Here is a 13,694-nt window from a genome sequence, read left to right on the forward strand (position 1 = left end):
TCCACCACAGCCCCTCAGACTACACGTTCCGGGAGAGCAGAGCTTGGTGGGTCTTTATCTGCACAGTTTCCCCTGAGTCTAACAGAACAAGACCAGTCACAGTGCGGATGCTCTGTGCATCTTTACTCAGGAGTACAGAGGAGCCAGTTTGGGAATGTTTACATTTCCCCAAATCATCGGGAACACTTTTCTGACAAGATGACAAGGTGCTAATTAGCCTTCAGTAGGAACACAGTTCTAGAAAGAAAGCTTTGAGGTGTTTTCAAGCTTGTGGTTTTGCAGTGAGTCTGGAAGGCAGTCGTATCTGGGTGGGTGGTAGGGTGGGGAGGGCCTTGGTGGTCTCTTGCCTCCATACTCACCCAGGTGGAGAGCAAACCTGAACGCAGCTGAAGGAGAAGCATCTTCGGCACCACTCTGGATCCCAGTTAAGCATCAGAGAAAAAGAAAAAAGTCTCTTCATGTCTTGTGTGGTACCTAGACAAGAGGTTATGAAATAGAAATCTTAGGTGTATCATATGATAATTGGTTTTTATTTTTAAATATGTCAACATTTAATCCCTGAACTAGAAAATGCTTAAATGCCCATAACAGAACTCTTAATTTCCACCTCTCAAAAACCTCATTTTTTCCCATTCAGTAAAATGACACTACCATTTCCTGAAAGATCTTTTTTTATTTGTTTTGGTTTAGGTGATTTCAGCGATATTGTGATATTGTTTTCTATTTTATTTTTTTTATTGACATATAGTTGGTTTACAGTGTTGTGTTAGTTTCAGGTGTACAGCAAAGTGATTCAATTATATATGCATATATATCTTTTTTTTCCAGATTATTTTCCCTTGTAGGTTATTACAAGATATTGAGTATAGTTCCCGGTGCTATACAGTAGGTCCTTGTTGTTTACTTGTTTTATATATATTAGTGTATATATATTAATCTCAAACTCCTAATTTATCCCTCCCCACCAGAACATAATTAATGAGTTTTTTTTTTTTAAATTCTAGGATGAGAAACAAACAAAAATCCTAAAATAAAACAACGTTCCACGTTTGGCACTAAAGAAACTCTTTCATGTACATATAAGTCAGTTGTCTAATCTTTTAAATTAAATTCACATACTCCTCTCTTTCTAACCTCTCAATTTTCCATTTTCACAGTGAAAATGGAACTTTGCCTTACCACACTCTATTACACACTAAAGGAATATTGGGTTTTTGCTCTTTTTAAAAAATATCCAATCAGTTACTTTGTCAAGTCCATTCTTTCATACTGGTGCAGTGAATGTTCAGGAAAAGAAACTTCTAGTTCTCAGTGTAAAATAAAACGTCAAACACATCCACTTGATACATCTTCAATTTCATTGTTATTTATTTCTGTAACTGATTGATAAACAAAACTGTTCATATCTAATATATATGTTTTGTTGATGTTTATGGTGGTGGTGAACCTCAAAAGTTCCCTCAAATGTCTAATTTAACTCATTCTTGAACTTTAGCCAAAACAGAAAATGTGTACTTTGGCAGAAAGGACTGAACTAATATTACACATGTATGGATTTAAAATGTTAGAAAAATTTTAACAATGGTGATGCAAAGTCTTCTTTCAAAGAAAGACTTCTGAGCAAAACACTTCACAAATATTTTTCCTAATCTCTCTTAGGCAAGGTCTTTCCTCATTCCTCGTCCATAATACAGCCCCCTGCCCAATTATCTTCTCTGATTCCATCTCTGACTCAGTCATTACCACGTGCACATCTTCCTAGCCAGAGACACTAATCCTCTGTTCTTTGCAGTGAGTTTGTAGCTATTACATTCATTTAAAAAAAAAAAAAAAAGCTAAAAATTTACCTCAAACCAGAATTCTTAAGGAAAAGAGATATTCTTTTATTCTACTCACTGAGCACTAAACAGATTGGCATCCCTTAATTCATCTTTGTTTATGTGTTGCTTTCTGAATGTTCTCAAAAATTTGAATACCTGTATATTCTTTGGCCAAATAGATGGTACATATGCTGCAGGCATGAATGGTTTTTTTTTAACCATTCTTCTCAAAAGCAAACTTAATAAATGTTATCTTTGAAAAGCAAAATTCTGAAATGAAAAACACATTCATCTTCAAGGCCAACATAGAGAGGAAATGGATAGTTTGTATCATCCTCTTATTTCACTAGACTTTTTAGTCTGGCAAATGGATTACATAGCCAATAAGATTGTGTCAGATACTTTTAATAAAGTGAGATGCTAAAATTGCATGAATGGGATGATTAAATTGGTATTTTGTGATTTTTCATCTCACAAAGTGTTTATTAAGTACCACTAGACACATATTAAACAGGCTTCTTTTTAACAGCTACCAGCAAGACCTGAAATTAGGTTGAAAGTACTCACTCCTATTCTGCCAGGCTTTCTCGTTTAGGTGGGTTTTCACAGCAGCATTAGTTTATGTTGGAACTTTGGATTTATGGTGGACTCTCTTTCGCTGTAATGAAATCGACCAAGAGCCATGGAATGATATTGGAAAAAGTAGAGAGTCATATCCTGGTGCATTTATAACACTTACATGCTAGTTTATGCCTTCTAAATTAGGTAAATATTTTTGCCTGATTCCTTTGTTCCCTTGTAGTTTGTGGCCTGTGGGATTATACCTTCATGAATGCTGTCTCCTTTGTCTAAATTATCCAAATCATAATTACCCCCCAAGTAGGTGTGATCTGTTCTCTGAAAGTCTTCACTGCTGTCTTAAGATGTATTGCTCTTAATTTTTCATTTACTTATTTGTATGTGTAGAGTACTTCTTTTACAGTTATCCTATTTTTGAGGTTGGAATTCAAATTCTTGTATTTCTTGTTAACACCTACCACAGAGTCTGATGACTAAGAGATTCTTAACAGTCATTCGAATGAGTGAATAAATAAATGCATCTCAATTTGAACTTCCAAAGACAAATTCAACCATCTATATTCCATTCTGGTCACCAGACACCTGGACATCATTTTGGTCCTCTCTCCACTCACGGTCCTTCCCGTGTGGCCCTCAATGGCTTCTTTCTTTTTCTTCTTTTTCTTGGTTTTCTTCTTTTTTCCAATGGCTTCTTAATGATCTGTGAAAAATAGGCAAAATCCGTAACACAGTTGACCAAAAGTTTGCAAAGTCTGACCTCTATCTTCTTCCCAAACTTCTCTGTGTAGTTATTCACCTGGCCCTCTGGATGCTGTTCACAACACCCTCCATTCAGTCCTGCCCAGGATTTTCGTGTATGTTCAGGGAACATGCCCTTTCCCTAGGGATTTCCTATTATCGTTCAAGCATACTTGAAACCTCACTTTGTCCGGGAAGACTCCCCAGGCTCTGTAAACTCTTATCTCACAGTTTCTTGAAATCATCCTTTGCAGCAACGCTATAGAATTAATTTATTTAGCATGGAATTAATTAGTTAACTCATTCTAGGGGTTCCTTTTCTAAAATATGAGCTCTGTGAGTTACTGGTCATTATTTATTGTATTAATTGCTTGCTGTACCCATCTCCAAGATCAAGGTCTTGGCTTGTTGAGTGGTCAATAAAAAGAGATACCAGACACATAAAGTAAATAGAAGTGCAGAATCAGGTAATAGTTGTTTGGGGATTAATAAAATCTAACTGCATTCATTTAGAGTCTCTTGGTCGGGACTCATCTTCAAGGTTAGTTTTACCTTGTACAGGCACCTCAGAGATATCACAGGTTCAGTCCCAGATCACCTTAATAAGGTGAATATCACAGTAAAGTGAGTCACACCAATTTTTGGTTTCTCAGTACATAGAAAAATTCTGTTTACATTAGACTGTAATCTCTTAAGAGTGCAATAACATTGTGTCTTTCATACAACGTACAAACCTTAACTTTAAAATATGTTATTGCTAAAGCATCCTAACCATCATCTGAGTCTTCAGCAAGTTGTAATCTTTTTGCTGGTGGAGCGTTTTCTTCCATGCTGGTGGCTGCTTACTGATCAGGGTGGTGGCTGCTGAAGGTTGGGTCAGCTGGGACAGTTTCTAAAATAAGACCACGGTGACATTTCCCACATGGATTGATTCTGTCTTTCATGAACGATTTCTCTGTAGCATGCAGTGCCGTTTGATAGCATTTTACCCATAGCAGAACTACTTTCAAAATTGGAGTCAGTCCTCTCAGATGTGTGTGCTGCTTTATCAACTAAGTTTATGTCATATTCTAAATCTTTTGCTGTCATTTCAACAGTCTTCACAGCATCTTCACCAGGAGTGGATTCCATCTCAAGAATCCACTTTCTCTGTTCGTCCATAAGAAGCAACTCCTCATCCATTCAAGTTTTGTCATGAGATTGCAGCAATCCAGTCACATTTTCAGGCTCCGCTTGTTCTTTTTTTTTTCATGTTCCTTTATTATTTTTTTAATGTTACTTTTTAAAAAAAAAATATTTATTTATTTAGGCTGTAACGGGTCTTAGTTTTGGCATGTGGGATCTTTAGTTGCGGCATGTGAACTCTTAGTTGTGGCATGCATGCAGGATCTAGTTCCCCAATCAGGGATCAAGCCCCAGCCTCCTGCATTGGGAGCACGGAGTCTTACCCACTGGACTGCCAGGGAAGTCCCGATGTTCCCTTACTTTTATTTTTACTTGTTTTTTAACATTTCATTTTGTATTGGAGTATAGTTGATTAACAATGTTGTGTTAGTTTCAGGTGTACAACAAAGTGATTCCGTTATGCATATATGTGTATCTATTCTTTTTCAAATTATTTTCCCATGTAGGTTGTTACATAATATTAAGAAGAGTTCCCCAAGCTTCACTTCTAATTCTAGTTTTCTTGCTATACCCACCACATCTGCAGTCAATTCCTTCACTGAAGTATTAATCCCAGCAAAGTCATCCATGAGGGCTGGAATCAGTTTCTTCTAAATTTCTGTTAATGTTGCTATTTGGACCTCTTCCCACGAATCATGAATGTTCTTAATGACATCTAGAATGCTGAATCCTTTCCAGAAGGTTTACTATTGACTTTGTCCAGGTCCATCAGAGGAATCACTATCTATGGTGGCTGTAGCCTTACAAAATCTATTCGGTACGCGGGCCTCTCACTGTTGTGGCCTCTCCCATTGCGGAGCACAGGCTCCGGACGCGCAGGCTCAGCGGCCATGGCTCACGGGCCCAGCCGCTCCGCGGCATGTGGGATCTTCCCGGACTGGAGCACGAACCCGCGTCCCCTGCATCGGCAGGCGGACTCTCAACCACTGTGCCACCAGGGAAGCCCCAAAATGTATTTCTTAATAAGACTTGAAAGTCAAAATGACTAGCAGGCATGAAAAACAACATTAATCTCATTGCCCATCTCCATCAGCGCTCTTGGGGGACCAGGTACATTGTTGATGAACAGTTATATTTTGAAAGGAATCTTTTTTTTCTGAGCAGTAGGTCTCAGCAGAGGGCTTAAAATATTGAGTAAACCATGCTGTACACAGATGTGCGTCATGCCTGCTTCTTTGTTGTTCCATTTATAAAGCAGAGGCAAAGGAGATTCAGCATAATGTTAAAGGCCCTTAGATTTTCAGATGATAAATGAGCATTGGCTTCAACTTAAAGTCACCAGTTGCATTAACCCCTAAAAGGAGAGTCAGCCTGTCCTTTGAAGCTTTGAAGCCAGGCATTGACTTCTCTCTAGCTATGAAAGTCCTATAGGTGGCGTCCTTTTCCAATAGAAGGCTGTTTTGTCCGCACTGAAAATCTGTTGTTTAGAGTAACCACCTTCATGAATTATCTTATCACTACATTTTCTTCATATTAGCAATAACGCTGTTTCACTTTCTTCATTCGTGTGTTCATTGGAGCAGCGCTTTTAATTTCCTTCAGGAACTTGTCCTTTGCTTTCACAACTTGGCTGCCTGTTTGGCACAAGAAACCCAGCTTTGGGGCTATCTCAGCTTTCAACATGCCTTCCTCACTAAAGCTTAACCATTTCTGGTTTTTGATTTAAAGTGAGAGACGCGTGACTCTTCATTTCCCATGAAAGCTTAGAAGCCATTGTACGGTTATTAATTGGCCTCATTTCGTTATTGTTGTGTCAGGGAGGCCTGAGGAGAGGGAAAGAGATGGGAGAACAGCCAATGGGTGGGGCAGTCAGAACACACACAGCATTTCTCTCTTAAGTTCCCTGTCTTGTACGTGTCTGGTTCCCCAAGGCAATGACAATATTAACGTCAAAGGTCACTGATCACAGATCACCGTAACAAATATAATAAGCAAGAAAAAGTTCGAGTTATTGCCAGAATTACCAAAGTGTGACGCAAAAACTCAAAGTGAACAAATGCTGTTGGAAAAGGACACCTGTAGGCTTGCTCCAGGCAGGCCACCACAGAACTTCAATTTGTAAAAAATGCATTATCTGTACAGTGCAGTAAAGGCATGAGTGTACTCCGTGTACAGCCTTCTCTCCTAGAAGACCTCCTCACACTGTCTCTGCTTCTGCTTTGGCAGTTGATGGACAGTGGCAGGAGTGGAGCTTCTGGAGCCGATGCTCCGTGACCTGCTCGAATGGGACCCAGCAGAGGAGCCGGCAGTGTACTGCAGCCGCCCACGGGGGCTCCGAATGCAGAGGGCCCTGGGCGGAAAGCAGAGAGTGCTACAACCCTGAGTGCACAGGTGAGGCCTGATGCCTGCTTTCGAAGGATGCCTGCCCTTTAGATAAGGTGACAGAATCGTGCCAGACGGTCGTGGCGTCGTCAGGTAACTATACATTTCTAGTCAATGAAGCCAGTTGTACCAGAGCTCATCCTACTGTATGTTGCATGAATAAAGCCACAAAATTCAACAGATTCTTAAATTAGATGAAATTAATGAGATTAGATGAAATTTTGATTAAATTGATGAAGTCTAGCACGGAGCTCGTGTTCTTTACAAGTAAAGGTCAATGTCCATTTGCAGCTTCTGACAAACTTACAGAAACTTCTGTTCATCACAATGCTCTAGATTTGACCAGCAAGTTAAATATTTGTGTCCATTTTATTCATTGTGGTAGAGTAATAAAAATTGAACAGACAGCCATGGGCCTCAGATTTTCGAATCCCTAAAGCAGTGTGCACTGGATGACTGCCACTGACCTTGACGTATTTCTTTCAGCCAATGGTCAGTGGAATCAGTGGGGTCATTGGAGCGGATGCTCCAAGTCCTGTGACGGCGGCTGGGAGAGGCGAATGAGGACCTGCCAGGGTGTGGCGGTGACCGGGCAGCCGTGTGAAGGGACAGGCGAGGAAGTGAGAAGGTGCAGCGAGCAGCGATGTCCTGGTGAGTGAGCTCAGATCGTCCCCAGGGAAACACTTTGGTACCTGGGGAAAAAAAAGGATTGAAAACGTTGTCATTGGTTAAAGCCCGTATTTCCTCAATGGAAGTATTGCTAATAATAAGTGGCAATTTACTCCTTTCCATAATGTATGACGTTTTGTCTGTTTATGTGTCATAGACTGTGTCTTCTATACATTTTTAAATTATTTGCTGAAAAATGACATTGAAAAGTGTAATAACACCAAAGTAGGCATACTGAACAATAACAAGGCTAGAAATTTTTGAAATTAGGTTGGGGTACTGTTTTTTTTCACTCTCTTTATGAAATATTTGTTTACTGAGAACACAAAACAACTTGCCTTAGATTATTATTTTTTTTATTTTTTATTTTTTGCGGTACACGGGCCTCTCACTGTTGTGACCTCTCCCGTTGTGGAGCACAGGCTCCGGACGCGCAGGCTCAGTGGCCATGGCTCACGGGCCCAGCCGCTCAGCGGCATGTGGGATCTTCCCGGACCAGGGCACGAACCCGTGTCCCCTGCATTGGCAGGCGGACTCTCAACCACTGCGCCACCAGGGAAGCCCCTGCCTTAGATTATTTTACTAGAAATATAGAGACATCAGTGTGAGGTAGATTGGTAAGGAAGTAAAGAGACGAGGTTGAAACTCAGAAACTTGTAAATTCTGCTGTTAATCCATCCTGATGTGTGACCTTGGACACCCCAGTTACTAGCCCTTGCCCCATTCCCACTGTAAAAGGAAATTCCTGTGAGGAACTCACTTTAAAATAACAGCATCACGCCTTAATTCATAGTGAGAAAATGGAAGTATTGCAACATTGGAGGATTTTACATATGAGCATAGAAAAAAGAGAAGGTCAGAAATTGCCCAGAGTATAAATTATATTATATTATAGGTCATATATTTTAAAAGCTCATTTAGAACAAAGACTCCTTCCTAACTGTGTGTACATTTCATAAAATACTATTGACACACTCAAGACTCAATAAATAAGTGAAAATTCGGATTTTAGAATGATACCATTGGCAAAATTTTATAAACATGCTGGAAAAGCTAATAGCATGGAATTTAAAAACTTCATAGCTGGGTATAAAGTTCTGAACTTAAAGAATTTGAAGACCCAGTTAGAGTCCTTGTTGCCACTAGTAACTCTTGTGGGCAAGCTCACAGATCCTTGGGCTATCTGGTCCTAGTAGGTGTGGTGACTTCAGCTGTTTGAGATTCCTTTTCAGTTCAGGAAACTATGGATTTCTGTTTCTATGTAACATGACCGCTGGGATTTAGAAAAAACAAGGAATTCTAAGAGCTATCCAGGGAGCAAAACTTTTTATTTCTCCATATTTAGAATCCTAAAGACTTTTCATGGTTCAACACTAATAGCAACAGAAACTGGACTCTAAGGGTAACAGTATATCAGTAGTATTTTCTTAGTTCTTAAAAAAGATCTAAAATTAGTTTTGTTAATTCTTAAGGCCATATGAATCCAGAATGATAAGAAGTAACCAGCATGCAGGACTCTTGTTTAGAAGGATACCTATACAGATTAGCATCATGAAATTTCTGCTGTGCTGCGTAAGAATTAAGAAGCATTAAAAAAAAAACATTTCTTTTGCCCAGGGAGAAATTTCACTGGAACAGTAGGCATGACTAAATAAGACCCTTTTAATATCTGAAGTTATCTGAACTAGTCTGAGCGTGCCAAGGTTCTTAACTGGTCCTTTAAAACTGACTTTTATCTGCATATATAGAGGTAAGATGGTGGTGCCCGCAATCAGCTTTATAAAGATTGCCACCTGCTGTTTGGAAAACATTTTACATATCTATTTACAAAAAAGATATTATACCTTATTTGCTAGGTTTATTCGCTGGCTTTCGTGCTTTCAGGGAGATTGAAAAATTATCATATAAAGCTGTAAACACTTTTTAGATTATATAATATATATATATAATTTTGGTATTAACTGTAACATTTTCATTTTTCTCTTTTCAAAAATATGATTTGAAATCCCCTCAAGTATGTAAATAACATTTTTGAATTAAAATGAATTATTGAATCAGCTAAACAATTCACAAAGTAGGGCTTATACAGGGGTAAAAAAATAAATATATGTACGAAGCTTTTGAAAATATATCCTAATCTTGCACCTTCATACAAATCACATTATCCATTAAAAATTGTATGTGACTATTAATTTCAACAATGCTTTCTGCCTCTGTACAGTATAGAAATTTTATCAAAATAAGGGAGGTTTTTTACTTTTAATATTTATCCTTTAACTTTTCAATGCACAGCCATGTCATCCCCAGATTATTTTATCAAGAAAGCGGGATTTATAAATAACTCAGTTTTCCACGGTGGACTTGATTTATATATTGGCTTTTCAACTCCGCACAATTGTTTCTCTGTATTTAATATATATTCCTTTATGATTAGAGCATAGGTTTCCTAATTTCTGCCATTAGATTGCTCCAAATTTACACATTGACAATATAAATTGAGAAAACTTTCAAATTATCTTCACAGTTGCTAAGGCATTTTTTCTCGTTTTGTCAGTGATAAAGCCTGAACAAATGTCTCTTTGGAAACAATGTTTTTTTCTAGTATTATTTTTAGTACTGTTCTCTCTTAATTTTTCTTCCTCTTGCTGGAAGCAAACAAACTAGTATTTATTTGTATGCTTCACTTAATTTGAATACAAAACAAATTAATCAGGTTTTCCAAGAGACCCTCAGTTGTCAGGAAGGAGAAATGTAATCTATGCACATCTTTGTCTGGATAATTAATAAAAATAATGATTAGTCATCTGGGTTTAATCAAAAGCTGTTATGGCATCTACTAACAATGGAAAATAAAAAATGTTTTCCCATCAAGATTAGGATATTTCTTTCCTGGTAAATAGATAAAATGAAAGTATTAAAAAGGACATCAATGATGCCCTTATCTTCATAAGAAAAGATAATTAGAGAGATTAAAAAATTATATTATTACTTTTTAAAAATACTGCTAGTTAAAGAATAAAGTAGCTACAAGGGAGATAATTAAGTTGCCCAATTTTTAAATTGGTCAACCTCACCAAATAATGATTTCATTGATCTCAATCTTATTGTACACCAAGGCTTTGAGGGTTAAAATAGTAGAAAGTTAATAGCTCCCCTAATTATGTTATGTTGCTACAATGTGAAAAAATACCGTTTTTAATCTTTCGTTTGGTTGGTTTTTTCCCCCAATATTCCCCTGGTTAATATCATTCAGAAAGCAGAGTTACTGGTGATTGGCCTACATTAGCCCAGGCTTCCCAGGGCCTCCCTGCTCTGCTCCCAGGGAAGGGCTTGCTCTTTCCAGAGCCCAATTATAGTATGTATGACTTTAGTCATTAGTTGCTAAATTGGAACCTTCCATTCACAGGGAGACATTACACTTAATTTATACATAAAATGTCCTTTCTGGAGTCACCATTGCTTTGTCTGCAAGTGGCAAGTGAAGCCTGCAGGTTAAATGTTCTGAGAAAAACTTTGAAGTAAGGGTGCCATACCATAAATGTGCATGGTGACAGCAACTTAGACCAGAGATGGAGCAATTACTGGGATACTGAACTCTAGATATTCATCCCAAGGGAAGTCAGCAGTGATGCTGTGGGCTCAGACTTGTCTTGCACGTTGCAATGCATTTGTGTTGGAATTTGGCCCCCTGTAATGTGCCCGACTATAAGCTCTCAACAGCCCCCCACCCCTCTGGAGTGACTGTCTCTGCAAGATTGCTCCCCAGCAGAATTATGTCTTCTTTGAAGATCAAGAGAGCCGTTCATTTCGTTTCTGAGTAATTTTCCTTCAGTAGGAAGAAAGCATCACCATGCTTGCTTCCTTTGGGCTCCTACCTTCTCTGAGTGCCTCTCGACATCGCCCAAGCTGTGCTTCTCAAACTTTAGTGGACGAATCCCTTTTAAAATTCCATCAAAAAAAAAAATACTTAGGAATAAAACTGACCAAGGAGGTGACTTATATGCTGAAAACCATAAAACATTAATAAAGGAAATTGAAGATGATTCAAAGAAATGGAAAGATATCCCATGCTCTTGGATTGGAAGAATTAATATTGGTAAAATGGCCATACTACCCAAAGCAATCTACAGGTTTAATGCAATTCCTATCAAATTACCCATGACATTTTTCACAGAACTAGAACAAATAATCCTAAAATTCATATGGGACCGTAAAAGACCCACACTTGCCAAAGCAATCCTGAGGAAAAAGAACAAAGCAGGAGGCATAACCCTCCCAGATGTCAGACAATACTACAAAGCTACTATAATCAAAATAGTATGGTATTGGCCCAAAAACAGACATATGGATCAATGGAACAGAATAGAGAGTCCAGAAATAAACCTGCACACCTACCGTCAATTAATCTACAACGAAGGAGGCAAGAATACACAATGGAGAAAAGGCAATCTCTTCAGCAAGTGGTCTTAGGAAAGCTGGACAGCTGAATGTTAAATCAGTGAAGTTAGAACACACCCTCACACCATACACAAAAATAAACGCAAAATGGCTTAAAGACTTAAATATAAGACATGACACCATAAAACTCCTAGAAGACAGCATAGGCAAAACATTCTCTGATATAAGTCATACCAGTGTATTCTTAGGTCTGTCACCCAAGGCAATAGAAATAAAAGCAAAAATAAACAAATGGGACCTAATCAAACTTACAAGCTTTTTCATAGCAAACCATAAACAAAACAAAAAGACACCCTGCAGACTGGGAGAAAATATTTGTAAATGATGAGACCAACAAGGGCTTAATTTCCAAAATACTCAAACAGCTCATACAACTCAATAACAACAGCAAAAAAATACAACCCAACTGAAAAATGGGCAGAAGACCTAAATAAACATTTCTCCAAAGAAGACATACAGATGGCCAATAGGCACATGAAAATATGCTCAACATCGCTAATTATTAGAGAAATGCAAACCAAAACTACCATGAGGTATCACCTCACACCGGTCAGAATGCCCATCATTAAAAAGTCTACAAACAACAAATGCTGGAGAGGGTGTAGAGAAAAGGGAACCCTCTTACACTGCTGGTGGGAATGTAAGTTGATGCAGCCACTATGGAGAACAGTATGGAGGTTCCTCAAAAAACTAAAAATAGAACTACCATATGATCCAGCAACCCCACTCCTGGGCATATTTCCAGACAAATCTATAACTAAAAAAGATACATGGACCTCAAACTTTAGAGTACAAAAGCATTACCCAGAGTGCTTGTTTCATTTTTTATTATTTTTTAATATTTATTTTATTTATTTATTTGGCTGCACTGGCTCTTAGTTGTGGCATGCGGAGTCTAGTTCCCCAACTAGGGATCAAACCCAGGACCCCTGCATTGGGAGCATGGAGCCTTAACCAATGAACCACCAGGGATGCCCACAGAGGGCTTGTTAAGACAGAGATTCAGGATCCAATGTCCTCTGCTGCAAGGTTCTGATTCAGTAGGTCTGGTCCAGGCCTGGAGATCTGCATTTCTAACAAGCTCCCAGATGATGGTGATGATGCTGCAGATTACCTCCTGGGTTGCACCAGCCTCGAGTATAAGTAAGTAAGTAACTAACTAAATAAATAAATATTAGTGATAAAACTCACAAAGAGTGGAAAACAGTTCTCCACCTCAGCTCCACTGTTGAAAGTTGAGGTATCATTTGAATAAGGCTGCAGAATTTTGTCTTATTCACACTTCTTCACACATAAATAAGGAGGGATTGTTTCTGGAATCAGTTCATAATGAAAATACAGATAATGCATTTCAAGTCTCCCTACCCAACTCTTGTTTCAACCAAAATAAAACAGAAAAATAGGGCAATTAACTAGCCGCTGTAGACAAAGTAGGGTGGTTTAGGCAGAGCTGCTCAATTGTACAGCACTAGTATTCCTGTTTTGTGGGGAGCTGGAGGGGTGTCACTGGGACCTGTCTGATGTGAGGCTCTGCCCCACCGGGACACAGATCTTCTGTAGCAGGAGCGTGCTTTCACTGCTCTGTCCCTCAAGGCTCTGAGCTACTATACACACACACAGGTGGATAATATCCGGGCTGGGTGTCAGGGCGGAGGATGGGGTCTGAGCTCACATAGACTTAAAGTTCTCAGCTCCCAGCTGGAGGAGTGGGGAATTAATTAATCACTATCAACATAAATATTTTGTCTCTGTTAGAGACAAGTTAAAAAGTTAGACTTCTGGCTTCCCTGATGGTGCAGCGGTTGAGAGTCCGCCTGCCGATGCAGGGGACACGGGTTCGTGCCCCGGTCCGGGAGGATCCCACATGCCGCGGAGCGGCTGGGCCCATGAGCCATGGCCGCTGAGCCTGCGCGTCCGGAGCCT

At 39.0% G+C, this 13,694-nt stretch overlaps 1 protein-coding gene across 1 annotated transcript in view; it reads left to right on the forward strand.

Moving 5' to 3' along the window:
• Positions 1-13,694, forward strand: part of ADGRB3 (adhesion G protein-coupled receptor B3) — a 797,924-nt gene that overhangs the window by 331,244 nt on the left and 452,986 nt on the right. Inside the window, exons 5-6 of the mRNA XM_019929178.3 lie at positions 6,489-6,653; positions 7,131-7,295. Coding sequence (XP_019784737.1) covers positions 6,489-6,653; positions 7,131-7,295 — 330 coding nt within the window. The remainder of the gene's footprint in view (positions 1-6,488; positions 6,654-7,130; positions 7,296-13,694) is intronic.

Source organism: Tursiops truncatus, chromosome 12 (assembly GCF_011762595.2).
Source record: "Tursiops truncatus isolate mTurTru1 chromosome 12, mTurTru1.mat.Y, whole genome shotgun sequence".
Classification (NCBI taxonomy): domain Eukaryota; kingdom Metazoa; phylum Chordata; class Mammalia; order Artiodactyla; family Delphinidae; genus Tursiops; species Tursiops truncatus.